The 12,613-nt window shown below is 70.2% G+C and overlaps 1 protein-coding gene across 3 annotated transcripts; it reads right to left on the reverse strand.

The window, feature by feature from the left end:
• Window positions 1-465: 465 nt before the first annotated feature.
• Window positions 466-8,051, reverse strand: LOC119525454 (CACN subunit beta associated regulatory protein). 3 transcript variants are annotated; one of them, XM_037824217.1, is made up of 9 exons: window positions 7,942-8,051; window positions 7,723-7,859; window positions 6,379-6,443; window positions 5,994-6,138; window positions 5,663-5,816; window positions 5,319-5,459; window positions 3,995-4,077; window positions 2,643-2,819; window positions 466-1,689 (listed from the first exon to the last, which is right to left on the reverse strand). In XM_037824217.1, exons 1-9 carry the CDS (start codon window positions 8,029-8,031, stop codon window positions 606-608), a joined length of 2,076 nt encoding a protein of 691 aa, XP_037680145.1. In that variant the 5' UTR covers window positions 8,032-8,051; the 3' UTR covers window positions 466-605. The 3 variants fall into 3 exon arrangements, with proteins under 3 accessions (XP_037680145.1, XP_037680144.1, XP_037680146.1); XM_037824216.1 differs by having other exon boundaries at window positions 2,639-2,819; window positions 3,995-4,193; XM_037824218.1 differs by lacking the exons at window positions 3,995-4,077; window positions 5,319-5,459 and having other exon boundaries at window positions 2,629-2,819.
• Window positions 8,052-12,613: the final 4,562 nt, after the last annotated feature.

Below are 12,613 nucleotides of genomic sequence, written 5' to 3' on the forward strand. Positions count from 1 at the left end.
CGAAGGGAGGGGCGGGGCGCGGGGCGGGCGCCGCGCTCGGCGGCAGCGGCAGCAGCAGCAAGTGCGGTTATTGCTCGGAGGGGCGCGGGATGCCGCGAGCACACGCCGCGGTGAGGTAAACGGCTTCGGGGGTCGGCAGCCTCGAGCCAACCTCCCAGCCCCGGGTCCAGCGCGCTCGCGCCTGCGCCCTGACGCCGAGGCCCAGCGCGGCGGGCTGCACGGCGCGTGCGCATAGGAGCGCCTCGAGGCCCCACTGGCTCTCCCGAGGGCGGGTCTGCGCGTGCGCGCACACACCGGGACCGCGCCCGTCGCCGCCTCCCCCAGAGGCCGCCGGAAAGCGCGCGCGTCCCTGGGGGCCAGGCCGGGGCGAGGGCAGTTGCGCGTGTTCCGGAGCCCGAAGAGCAGCGCTCTCCCGTCGCGCGCCGTCGAGCCGCGGACCTCGTGCCTCCCTCCGCCGCGACGCCCCGACAGCAACCCCGAGGCCCGTGCGCATGCGCCTGGGGACAGCCCGGGGCATGTCCTGCGCATGCGCGCCCAGGTGCTCCCGCGCCCCGACCCCGCGAGGCGCTGGACTGGCTGACGAGGCTGGGCCCGCGACGAGGCGCTTATGCCGGGCTGCGGTCGGGGGACGTGGGCGCGGCGGCCGCCAGCGCGGGGACGGCGGGCTCGTCCAGGCGCGGCAGGAAGAGTCTGTCGTCGAGGCCTGCCGCCAGCTTGCCCAGCAGCGCCCCCGAGGGCTCGACGCACAGGCCCGAGGCCGGGCAGCCCCCGCCGCCGCCGGGCTCCTCCTCGATGACGGGGATGGCGTCGGCGTCGGCGGCCCCCACGGCGGGGACGCGGCCGTCGGGCGGGCCGTCGACGCTGTCGCCGCGCCGCAAGGGCGCACGCGCGGGGCGGGGCTCGGCGCCGAGCGGGGGCGGGGCCTGGGCGGCGCGCGCGCCGGGGTCGCTGTGCTGCCGGCCGCGCTGCTGCCACTGCTTCCGCGCGTGCGCGTGGGGGTGCGCGCGGGCGCGGTGGCGCGCGGCGGCCGGCGGGGTCTCGTCGAACTGCGGGTCGTGGCGGAGGAACTCGTGGAAGAGCGCGTCCGTCTTCTCGTCGATGCTGTAGTCGCGGCGCGGGGCGCGGCGGGGCCAGGCGCGCGGGCTGCGCGGGCGGGCGGGGGCCGCGGGCGCCTCCGTCTGGGCCGCGGGCGCCTCGAAGCTGCCCTCCGCGGTGGCCGCGCTGCCGAAGGAGAGGCGCTTCTCGGCGGCGCTGGGTGGCCCCTCGTCCCCCGCGCCGCGGCCCTCGATGCTGGCGTAGCCGCTGTCCATCTGCAGCAGCTTGCGCGGGCCGCCGGCCTCGCCCGCGTCGCCGCCGTCCTTGGACCGCTGCCGCGGCGCGGGCGGCGGCGAGGGCGGCGGGAAGGCGGGCGGCGCGCCCCCGGAGCCCGAGCTGTCGCCGCTGCGCACCGAGTCGCGGTCGTTGCCGCTGCTGCTGTGGTCCGAGGCGGTGGCCGCGTGCAGCTCCAGCGAGGCGCGCAGGCTCCAGATGTCGCGGTACGTGGTCTGGGCCGGATCGGCCGCCGCCTCCCGCTCGGCGTCCACCTCCTGCTGCTGCTGCTGCTGCTGCTGCTGCTCGGGCCCCGCGCGCTCGGGGGAGCGCTCGGGGCTGGCGCCGCCCACCGCGCCTGGCTCCCCGGCGGCCTCTAGCCTGCAAGCCGGGCGCAGCCGTCAGAGGAGCCGCCCTCCCCGCACCAGCCACGGCCACCCCACCTCTGGGTCACGGAGGGTGGGGGCCTCAGGGCTGGGCCGGCCCCCAGAAGTCCGACTATTAGGAGGCACTGCCGCCGCCTCCGCCGCCTCCGGGGCGGACGCCCTGAGGGTCAACCCAGTGCCTGCCTTGCTGTTCTCCCAGGGCTGCTCATAGGACCGCCTGGGGCTTAACAGTGTCTCCTGCAAAGAGGGGTTCCCCTTCTCTCTAGCATTGGGTAAATACGGTGATGCTGGGGGGGGGGGTCACAGCACCCTCCCCATCCCAGATGCCTAAGGGACCAGGAGGGTGACACACAAAAGGAAGGTGTAATTGTGCAGCTCCAGAACCTTCTGGAGCTCCCTCCGCTCTATCATCCCATGACTTGAGGGCCTGAGGACACCCAGGGAGCAGGTGGGGCGCCCTCCAGTCAGGGCCCTCCCCCTCCCGGCTCCCTGCCTACTCCAGAGAGCGGAAGGGGCGAGAGGCCACCCCGTGGGTCAGTCTGCAAGCCCGCAGCTGTGGCTCCATCTGGACACCAAGAGGATGTCCGTGGTGGAGGGAGGGTTTGGCCCAAGAGGAGGAAATCTGCTCTGCTTCCTGGATCCCCTCTTTGGGCCATGGGCTCAACCCGGAAGCAGTAGTGCCGAGAGGCACACCACCCTGGCAGCCCTGCTGGGTGGGCACCTTATCCTGGGGACCCTGGGGCTGCCTCTGGACCACGCCTGCTGCCTTACCCAATCCGTGCTGGAGCGGTGGCCCTGCGTCAGCCGCTGCAGGGCCTGTGCAGCCCCAGGGGTGCCAGTGGGTGCCTGCAGACCGGGAGGGCGCTCCCTGGGCTGCCTAGGGGAGATGGGCAGGGCAGGGGCCCACGGGTCCGTCCCCAGCACCTCTACCTACTGAAAAATACCTGCCGAGAGCGGGGGGCGGGCTGCTGGGGCTGGCCAGGAAGGGGCTGGGCGGTGGGAAGGCCCTGGCCTCGCCGGCGCGGCCGATGTACTGGATAAAGTCCCCCGGGGCAGCATCGCCTTCCTGCTCCGTGCTCTCGCTGGCCGCCCGCTGCCGCTGGAAGTGGTGCCGCTTTGGGGAGCCTGGGGGGGCGAGCATGGACCCTCAGCCCAGCTGCCCTCGCCGGCAGGCTGCAGCCCTGGGGTGAGCCGTAGCCATCCACTGACTGCTCCTTGGGTCAGGTGTGTGCATGGCACCTCCCTGGGGTGTGACTGGGTCCCTGCTATACAGGTGAGGAAACTGAGGCACAGAGGGCAGAAGAGCTAGGCCCAAAGAGCTGGGGTGGGGGTGGGGACAGGCATGGCTCAGCCCGGGAGCGGGGAGGGCAGGACGCAGGGACGGAGCCGGTGGGGCCTGGGGTGGGGGGGTGGCTGGGGATTGGCGTGCGGCAGGTGTGGGAGGCAGGGCCGGCACCCGGCAAACAGGTTCTGGGTGCTTCCACAAGCTCATTTGACTGTAATCACCAACAAGGATCACACTCAGCCCCAAATCCACCTCAGCTCCCAGCAGGCAGCCTATGGGGCCGGCCCTCCTTGGAAGCCTTTTCAGTCACCCCACACCCAGCACCAGCTGGGGTCAGCTCCCCTCAGCCCCCCAGGCCATAAGCAGAGGTCTGTGCCTGCCTGGACCCGGATCATCCCCCATTCCCTCGCCCCTGCCCCCAGACTGTCCCCACACTTCTGCTGCTGAGCCCCCCAGGGCTGCAGCCCACCACTGCCTCCTCTGCAGCAGCAGGTGCCCCTCAGCCAGGTCCAGACCCGCCATGCCACCGTGGCACCCCGAGATCTCAGGGAGGTGCAGGCAGAGTCTGCTAGTGGGGTGCCGCCCACCCACAGGTGCACGCAGGGTGCATGGCAGGAGGACCAATGTTATTGGTTGCAGGGCTGGTGCCCGGCCCAGGACCTCTTTATAAATAAAGCGTTATTGCCATGCAGCTTCATGCTACGGCTGCCTTATAGAAAGCGCCGGCCGCGCCTGGAGCAGCCGAGGCCCAGACAAGCAATTGGCCGTGGCCAAGGGCACGGGGGAGGTGAGGGAGGGGTTGCCACCCGGGTCCCCACTGACCGCAGGCGCCCTCCTCCTCGTCGGCCCCGTCCCCGCTGCACCTGTCAGCCGCTGCGGGGCGCGGGACAAGAAGCCCCTGGCAGGCGCCGCTGCGCCCAGCCTCAGCCCAGGCCCCGCCCCATCCCCGCCCCATCCGCCGGGCCCCGCCCCAGCCCCGCCCATCCACCGGGCCCCGCCCCCAGCCCCGCCCCACCTCTCGTGTCCAGGCTGGACGCGCGCTGGTTGGGCTCCAGCTTCCACTTCTTGACCTTGAAGTAGGGGCTGGCGCCGTCCAGGCTGGCGTGGCGCCGCAGGCGGGTGAGCAACTGCAGCACCGAGCCGGCCCCGGCCTCCCCGGGCCCCGGCGCCGCCCCCGGCCCGCCGGCCCTGGCGCTCCTGGCTCCCGCGTCCCCCTGGGGCGGAGGGGCGGGCTGTGAGCCCCCACGGGGTCCGGCGCTGAGCACCCAGCACCTCCCTCCAGCCCGGGGCGGCCCCGGACACGGCTCGGCAAACACGCGGGCGGGCTGGCGCCGCCCGACGCCCCTTCCCACCGTGCAGGCAGGAGCAGGGGGCGCCCCCAGGCTCAGCCCGGCCAGTGAGAGCTAGTGTCCCCAGCTGCCCACCCCGGGGAAGGCTCCTGGACCGAGGAGGTTTTGGGGAGAGGGGTCCAGAGAGGAGGGGGTGGGGGTGGGGGGTGCAGGGATGGCCCTCCCAGGCTGCCCCTGTTCTGAGATGGACTGGGACCGGCCCAGGGTCCACTCGTGTGTGCGAACACACATACATGACATGGTGTCGGTGTGTGACATCACATGACACATTGTGCATGACACATGACAGCACATGAGCAGTGACATTCTGTGAGCATGCAATCATGCTGTTGTGTGGACACGTGTGATGTGATCATGCATGTGTGAGCCTGTGACACTGAGTACATGCACGTGACATTGTGTGTGAGCACACTCATGACATTGTGGGTGACCATGTGTGAATGTGAGCACACGTGTAACCATGTGAGCACACGTGCTATTGTGTGAACACGTGGAATGTGATTGCGACATTGCAAGCACATGCATGCAACACGAGCACACGATATTGCATGTGAACACGTGTGGTCACGCATGCAACAGTGCAAACACCCAAGTATGACAATGTGATCACAAACATTGAACGTATGTGGTGTGTGATTGTGCACGTGTGACATGACAAGCACATGCACACACGTGCTGTTCTTTGAACATGTGATGTGACGAGTGTGACATTGTGAGCACGTGCACGTGACATTGCGTGAGCACACTTATGACACTGCATGTGAACGCGTGACACCGAGCACACATGACCTCATGATCACATGCATGTGCTTTTGTGTGAACACTGAGCACGTGACATTGCATGAGCACATGTGTGTGCCCCATGTCCCCTGCCTCCCGTGTGCTCACACTTGGAGGGCCGTGGGAGTGGCTCCTGTCCCCAGCGTCTCAGCTGACCCCTGCCCCGAGGGGCCCACTGCTCCCAGCCCAGGGGGCCCGCAGCCCCCTTACCGAGGCGCCCTCCACAGAGCTGCTCGATGCTGAGGCGCTGCACTCGGCAAAGTCAGCGGCGCTGGCGGTCGAGTTATAGGGGTCACCTGGCAGGGCGGAGCTGGGGCCCAAGGACCGGCCGGTGAGGGCCTTCCCTGGGGGCTGCGGGACAGAGCGGGGTGGGGGAGAAGCAGGGACAGGTCAAAGGGCACAGGACGCAGCGGTGGCGGGGGGCTGGGGCGGTGCAGGCCGGGGGGTCCCATCCACCTCAACTGACCCCGAGCCCTGGCTCCTTCTTGGGGCACAGGACGAGCTCCCTCCAGCAGGACGCTGGGTCCCCAGGCCCCAGCCCGGGCCACTCTCACCTGGAAGATGGCCAGGCTGGCCTTGGACGTGGCGGCTGCGCTGCCCTCGCCTGGGTCACACTCGTGGATGGTGACGATCTTCAGCGGCGGCAGGTGCAGGTGGGTGAGACGCGCGTTCTTCAGGTGGTGGAAGTCCCCCTCCGTCAGGGTGTACCTGTGCCGGCCAGCTGTCACCGGGGGCCCCAGCCCTCCTGCGGCCCGCGCTGGCTGTGTCCACCCGCCGGAAAGACCACCCCGGCCCGGGGCCCGGGTCTCCCGCACGGCGCGCACGGCAGTCGAGGTGGTGGGGCGCCCTCGGGGGTGGGTGGGGACCCCGCGCCCAGCTCCTCACCGGCGGCCCTTGTCCTGTGCCTTGTGGCCCTGCTCGAACAGGGCGGCCTCGTTGAAGGAGACCCGGCGGCCGGTGGAGCCGGTGGACAGGAAGCGCTCCGTCTCGGCATCCCGGCCCTCGGGGTCGGCCCCGGCGCGGTCGGGGTCTGCGGAGGAGAGCCAGCAGAGGGTGGGCCCGGGCGGGCCGCGCTCGCCCATCCGCTCACACACGCACTCGCACGCACGCGCCGCGGGCACCTACGCGGTGCGGTTAGGGGAACAGAGATGAGTCGGAATCGAGCTGCGCCCAGTCTGGTGGGGGAGACAGACAGACACAGACGGTCAGGCGGCCCGAGGGGGCAGGCGGCCACGGGGCTGCGGGCGGGCAGGGCCGTGCAGGCGCTCACCTGGGGCCGGCTGAGTGCTGTTGTCCAGGTAGGTGGTGATGGCCTTCTCTGCCTCCTCCGTGGCTCTGGGGGGGAGAGAAGAACATGATGGCCGTGGGGCACGTGGGGAGCGGATAAGGAGCAAGGTGGCCAGGGGATACACGTAGAGGGAGAAAGATGGCCACGGGGACACATGGGGGGAGAGGAGAGCAACATGGCCAAGGATACGTGGGGGGAGAGGAGAGCAACATGGGTAGGGGACATGGGACGCATGGGGGGGGAGAGCAAGACAGCAGGGGACACATGGGAGAAAGGTGGCAGGGGACACGGGGGGAGAGAGCAAGACAGCAGGGGACACATGGGGGGAAGAAAGATGGCCACGGGGACACATGGGGAGAGAGGAGAGCAACATGGGTAGGGGACATGGGACACACGGGAGAGCAAGACAGCAGGGGACACATGGGAGAAAGGTGGCAGGGGACACAGGGGGAGAGCAAGACAGCAGGGGACACATGGGGGGGAGAAAGATGGCCACGGGGACACATGGGGGGAGAGGAGAGCAACATGGGTAGGGGACATGGGACACACGGGAGAGCAAGACAGCAGGGGACACATGGGAGAAAGGTGGCAGGGGACACGGGGGGAGAGCAAGACAGCAGGGGACACATGGGGGGGAGAAAGATGGCCACGGGGACACATGGGGGGAGAGGAGAGCAACATGGGTAGGGGACATGGGACACACGGGAGAGCAAGACAGCAGGGGACACATGGGGGGAGAAAGGTGGCAGGGGACACGGGGAGAGAGCAAGACAGCAGGGGACGCATGGGGGGAGAAAGGTGCCCCCAGGAACACATGGGGAAAGAAAAGAGCATGATGGCATGGAACATATTGAGGGGGAGAGCAGGATGGACATGAGCACATGGTGGGGAAGAGAGCAAGATGGACACAGGGACACATGGCAGGGACAAGATGGCCACGAGGACATGGGGGGCGAGAGAGCAAGATGGACATGGGGACATGGGGGGGGCGAGCAAGATGGCCAAGAGAACTCATGGGAGGGAGGGAGAGAGCAAGATGGCCACGGGCTCAGAGGGTCTAAAGCACACGCACACTCACACACACCCCCGGAGGACCCGCCGTGCCCGCACGCAGCCCACATTGTCCCGCAGCCAGAGGAGCCGGCTCCACTCCCCGGCCCGGCACCCTCTCACACGTGTTCCCCTCAGAGCCCCCCGCACCCCGCTCCTGCCCAGTGGGGCCACGCACATGGCCCGCACTACGCAGCCACGAATGGGGGCACTGTGCCCCCCACCCCAGGCCCACCTGCAGGCCCTGCCCCGGGCACACGCCTGCCCCGGGCCCACCTGTCGGAGCGGCGGGCCTCCCAGCAGCGCTTGCACAGCAGCAGGGCCCCCGACAGCACCACCAGTGCGCCCCCCGCGAACAGCGACACAACCACCACCAGCACCACGTGGCTGTCCGGGCCGGGGTCAGGCTCTGCCTGCGGGCCAGGAGAGGGTCAGGGGCCGCGCCCGGATGCCGGCGTCCCCCCCCCCGACCGGTGCCCCCCACCCCTCGCTCACCGTGGGGCGGCTGGTGGCGTTGTCCCACGACGTGGTCAGGGCGACGGCGGCCGAGGCGGGAGCCGTGGCCATGGTGGCCGTGGGCTGCATTTTGGGGTGGGAGGAGGGGCCTGGGGGGGCAGGGCCTGCTCAGCTCGGGGCACCTCCCCCGGGCCCTCCCCACGCTGCAAATCAGCCTCCCTCTCCCCTCCCGGTTGCTGAACCCACACGGAGCAGTGAGTCACGGGGAGAGGGGGGTGCGGAGAGGCGAGGCGGGGAGGGGGCGCCCTGGAGCAGCCCCCACCCGGCTTTTAAACCGGGCAGGCGCAGCAGCGCGGAGGTGACAGCCGCCTCCCTGGCTGGTGTGGTCGGCCCTGCCAGGGCACCCTGCCCGGGAGGGGGAGCACTCCTCGGAGGAATGGGGAAACCGAGGCCAGGCAGCTGACTCAGGCGGGCCCCACACTTTCGGGGTCCCCATCGTGCAGGGGACCCCGGAGCAGGAACCCCATTTATAGACGGAGGAATCCAGAAGTCCCCCGCATTGTCCAACCAGGACGGCCCGGGGGGTGGGGTGGGAGTGGGGTCTGGGCGCCCCAGTCCTGGGGTCACGGCCGCGGGGAGGTAAAGGACCCCCTCTGCCGGGGGTTAGTGGGAGTGAAAAGGACAAAGAGGGCGCATCTGTTCCCAGCCCTGAAGAATCTGGTTCCCATGGTGACCGAGCGACAGGCCGAGGCTGGGGTGGGGGCGGGAGGGTTGCCGGGGAGCACGGGGAGGGGAGGCGCAGGAGGGGGGCGGGAGGCCTCCTGCAGGGGCGGCCGAGCAGGCCCTGGGCGGCAAGATGGCTGCTGCGGCGCCCGGCGGCCCCTGCGCTCCTGCAGCCGCTCCCGTCCCGGCTGGCCCGGCCGCCGCGCGTCCTCCACCGGGAAACCGAGGACCGGGGCGGGGGCTGCATCTCGGCGCCACCGATGGCACCCAACCTCGGTCGGGGCGCCCCACGGGGCCCTTTCCCACAGCCTCGGGGCCCAGGGCCCCAGCCCCTTTCAGGCTCGCCCCCCACATGACAGCAAGGGAAACTGAGGCAGAGAAGGGGGAGGGTGCCTCGGCGCTCCAGGCCCGAGGTGGGCTCCCCTAGATCCTGGGGGTGGCGGGGGGCTGGAGGGGGGGGAAGCCGCGCAGATGTAGGTCGGGAAATGAGTTCAGGCCTGGGGGGGGACCTGGGGAGGGTGCAGAGGCGCAGGCACGGTGACAGGAGAACGGGAAGGACGGCAGGAGGCGGAGGGGCGGAGAAGCCGGGATTCCTGGGGGGGGTAGGTTCCCACGGGGCAGCCCGGGGTGCCCGGCGGCCCTGCCCACCCCCCACCCCCCACTGAGCCGGCCCGGGGGCAGGGCGGCCGCGAGCGGGGATGGGGGGCAACAATGGGGGGGAGACCCGGGACGGCCGAGAGCCCTCCCAGGACCGCGTCGACCTGGGCTACCCCGGGAGGCGGCGAGGCCTCGCTCGCCCCGTCCTACGGGGAGAAACTGAGGCCGGGCCGCGGGCGTGGGCGGGTCCCCTCCGGGTGGCCCAAGGGGAGCGGGCTGGGGGATCCCCGGCGCCCTCGCTCGCGTCCTCCCGCCGCCCCGCGCCTCCCGGCCCGGCCGCGCCTACCTGAGCGCCGGGGCGCGCGGGCCCCGGGGCGGCGGGCGGTGCGCGGCGCTCGCGGCTCTGTCCCCGATCGTCGCGGGGAAGGCGGAGGATTTATGAATGGGGAGCGCGGCGCGGCCCACCCGGCGGCGGGGGCGGCCGGGCGGGGGGCGGCACGTGACCGCGTTGGCGAGGCGCCCGCTCCCGGCCGCTCGGTGCCCGCCGCCGCCCGCGCTCCGCCGCGTCTGCTCGCTGCGCGCCGGCCGCCGCCTCCCCTGCCCTCCCCTTCCCTTCCGGCGGGGGCGGGGGGCGGAGCCTGCGAGCCCGCGCCCCCTCCCCACGCGGGCCGCCGCCGCCCGCCGCCGCCGATCCCCGCTCCCCGCCCCGACGTCCCGGGGTGCGGCGTGGGGGTTCGGGGGCACACGATTATTCCCCGGGATAGGACTCAGAGTCACCTGCGGACCGGTGTGCACAGCCCCCCACCCCCGGGGAGGGGGGGTTCCAGGGCACATGTTTCCTCCTCCCCCCATTTTTCCCTTGCCCACTCCAAGCAGGTTCCCCAAGCTTCGACTGTCGCTGTCAGGGCTACCGCCTGGTGCTGGATGAGCCAACAGCTGCAGATGCCTGCCCAAGCCAGGCTGGGTGCAAACTTCACCCCCAAAGCTGCCCCACCCCACTGTGTCCCCCACTCAGCCAATTGTGGCTCATCCTTCTCGTTGCTCAGGCCACCAACCTACCACCAGCCTGGCCCAGGTCCCCCCACCCCACACCCCACAGCCCACCTGGACCCTTCCCAACACCACAGTGACACCCCTTGGATTCCTGGGAGAGCCAGCAGCCTCACCGAGCCCCCAACATGGCTCTGCCTGCCCCATCCACACCGGCCGCCTCACCTACACCCCAGGCCCAGGCCGACCTCAGGAACTTTGCACCTGCAGGAGCCTCAGCCTGGAATTCTACCCCCCTCCCCCATTAGCTGCAACCTGCCTGCTCTCCCTCACCTCCCGCTGCTCCTTCCAGAACGTCAAAGTCTCCAAGCGCCGCCTCTTGGCCACCGTTGCAAACTCCCACCCCATGCTCCCTGCCCCCTTGTCAGCTTGGTTTCTCGCCGTGGCCCCACACATGTGTATTTTACTTGCTCCTGTGTTTTGTCCCCCTGTTCACCCCCCAGCCCTGTTACACTGCGAGTTGAAACCTAGTCACGGCCAGGCCCCCAGGCTCAGGCCAGGGCCAGGCACACACAGGCCGGGGCAGGGCAGGGAGGGGGCTGGAGCCGGGCTTGTTGAATGGTTGAAGAGGCGATGCTTCAAGCGGCTGGAAAGGATGACAAAGGGCAGCAAAAGTGAATGAGTGCCCCGGCTCCAGGCAAGGCGGGGGGGGGGGGTGGTGCCCGTGCAAAGGTCCTGGGGCAGGAATGTGGAAGATCAATGTCAGGGAGGCTGAGGGCAGAGATGGCAAGGCTGCAGGGGCCTCCAAGGTGTAAGGAAAACCACTCAGTGGTTCCAGCAGGGAATGACACGCTCAGGTTTCAGTTTTTTGAAAAAGGAAGCACTCTGGCTGTGTGTAGACCAGACACCTGAGAGGCCGGGGAAGATGCTGGGCACCCAGGCCACAGACAGCGGCTGTGCTGAATGGCCTCGCGGATGGATCAACAGGAGAACTCCGGGATAACCCCCGCGTTGGGGGCCGAGTATCAGTGTTGCCCTTAGGGTGGGGTCCGGGGAGAAGCTCAGGGCTGCCTGAATTTGAGGAACCGCTTAGGCCTCCCAGATTGCTGGACAGGGCAGCGGCTGGATGGGCAAAGAGGCCACACCCCGAGAAACCTGAGCTGGGCATCCTGCTGCACCCCTTCTTCAAATGCTCGGGTCTGGGGTGTCGGGCAGGGAGCTAGGACGCTGCCCCTGGGGCGTGGGGAGCCACGGCAGGTGTCGGACACTGGGTCTTCCTCGCTGCAGCGCCCCCAAATCGCCGCTGCAGACCCCAGCCCCGGAGTGACCAAGTCCTGCTCCGGCCCCGCCGCCCCTGAGACGCACCCCTGCGCTTCCTTCCGTCACCCGCTTGCAGCCCGAGACCCCACGTTTCCCCGCAGCCCGCGGGAGGGGGCCGGGGCCCTGCAGGGAGGCCGACCTGCGTGAGCGCGGGGGCGCGGCAGTGACGTCAGGGCCGCGAGCGAGGCTGCGCGGGCCGCGGCTGACGTCAGCGGAGCCCCGGGCCGCCCGCGCACGCGCCCCTGCGTCACGGCGCGCGGGGGTGGCGGCCGGGTGGGGCCGCGGCGAGCGCATCTCCGGGCGCGGGGCGCCCTCTGCCGGCGCCGGGGCGCGGGGCCGCGTCCGCTCCAGGACGTCCTGGTCCCCAGGTGGGCCGCCCGCGACCGGACCCTGAGGCCTTTCGCGAACCCCCTCCCCGGACGTCCACGAACCCCGCGCCATCCGCGGAGCCCCCGGGCTGGTCCGCGTCCCCTGCCGGGACGCCCGCGACTCTACCCCCCAGGGCTGACGGCGAAACCCGCCAGGACGCCCGCATCACCCCCCGGCCCGTCCACGAATGCCCTCGAGTTGCCCGCGAGCCTTCGCCCTCGGGTCACCGGCGACCTCCCCCGGCCGTCCACGAACCTCTCCCCGGGGCCGTCCGCGTCGCCCTCCCCACAAGCTGTCCGTGCGCCCGCGTTCCCGCGGACACCTGCACCTGCAGTCGCATCCGCCCCATCCCGGCCCCTTGCTGCCTTTTCCTTGTCTTTTCTAAGCAAGATCACCCCCTGACATGCTGTGTGGTTTGCTCACTGATTATTTGAGGGTTTCCCCAATCCCACCCCTGGGCAGGAACATTTTTTCCCTCATATTCTTCCAGCGCCTGGCATCCAACGAGCACTGTAGAAGTGAAGTTCAGGTGCTCCCACCTCCCCGTAGGCGTCCTATTTCTCATCCCCACCCCAGCCGTCGGGCCTCCCTCTTCTGGCCTTCCGGGACTGGGTCGGAGGTGTGTCCTCGCCGCGAGCAGAAGGAACTACAACTCCCTGCATGCCCCGCGCCCAGGCACTCGGCGAAAGCGACGAAGACGTCACGCGCGGCC

This window comes from Choloepus didactylus, assembly GCF_015220235.1.
Source record: "Choloepus didactylus isolate mChoDid1 chromosome 25 unlocalized genomic scaffold, mChoDid1.pri SUPER_25_unloc1, whole genome shotgun sequence".
Classification (NCBI taxonomy): Eukaryota; Metazoa; Chordata; class Mammalia; order Pilosa; family Megalonychidae; genus Choloepus; species Choloepus didactylus.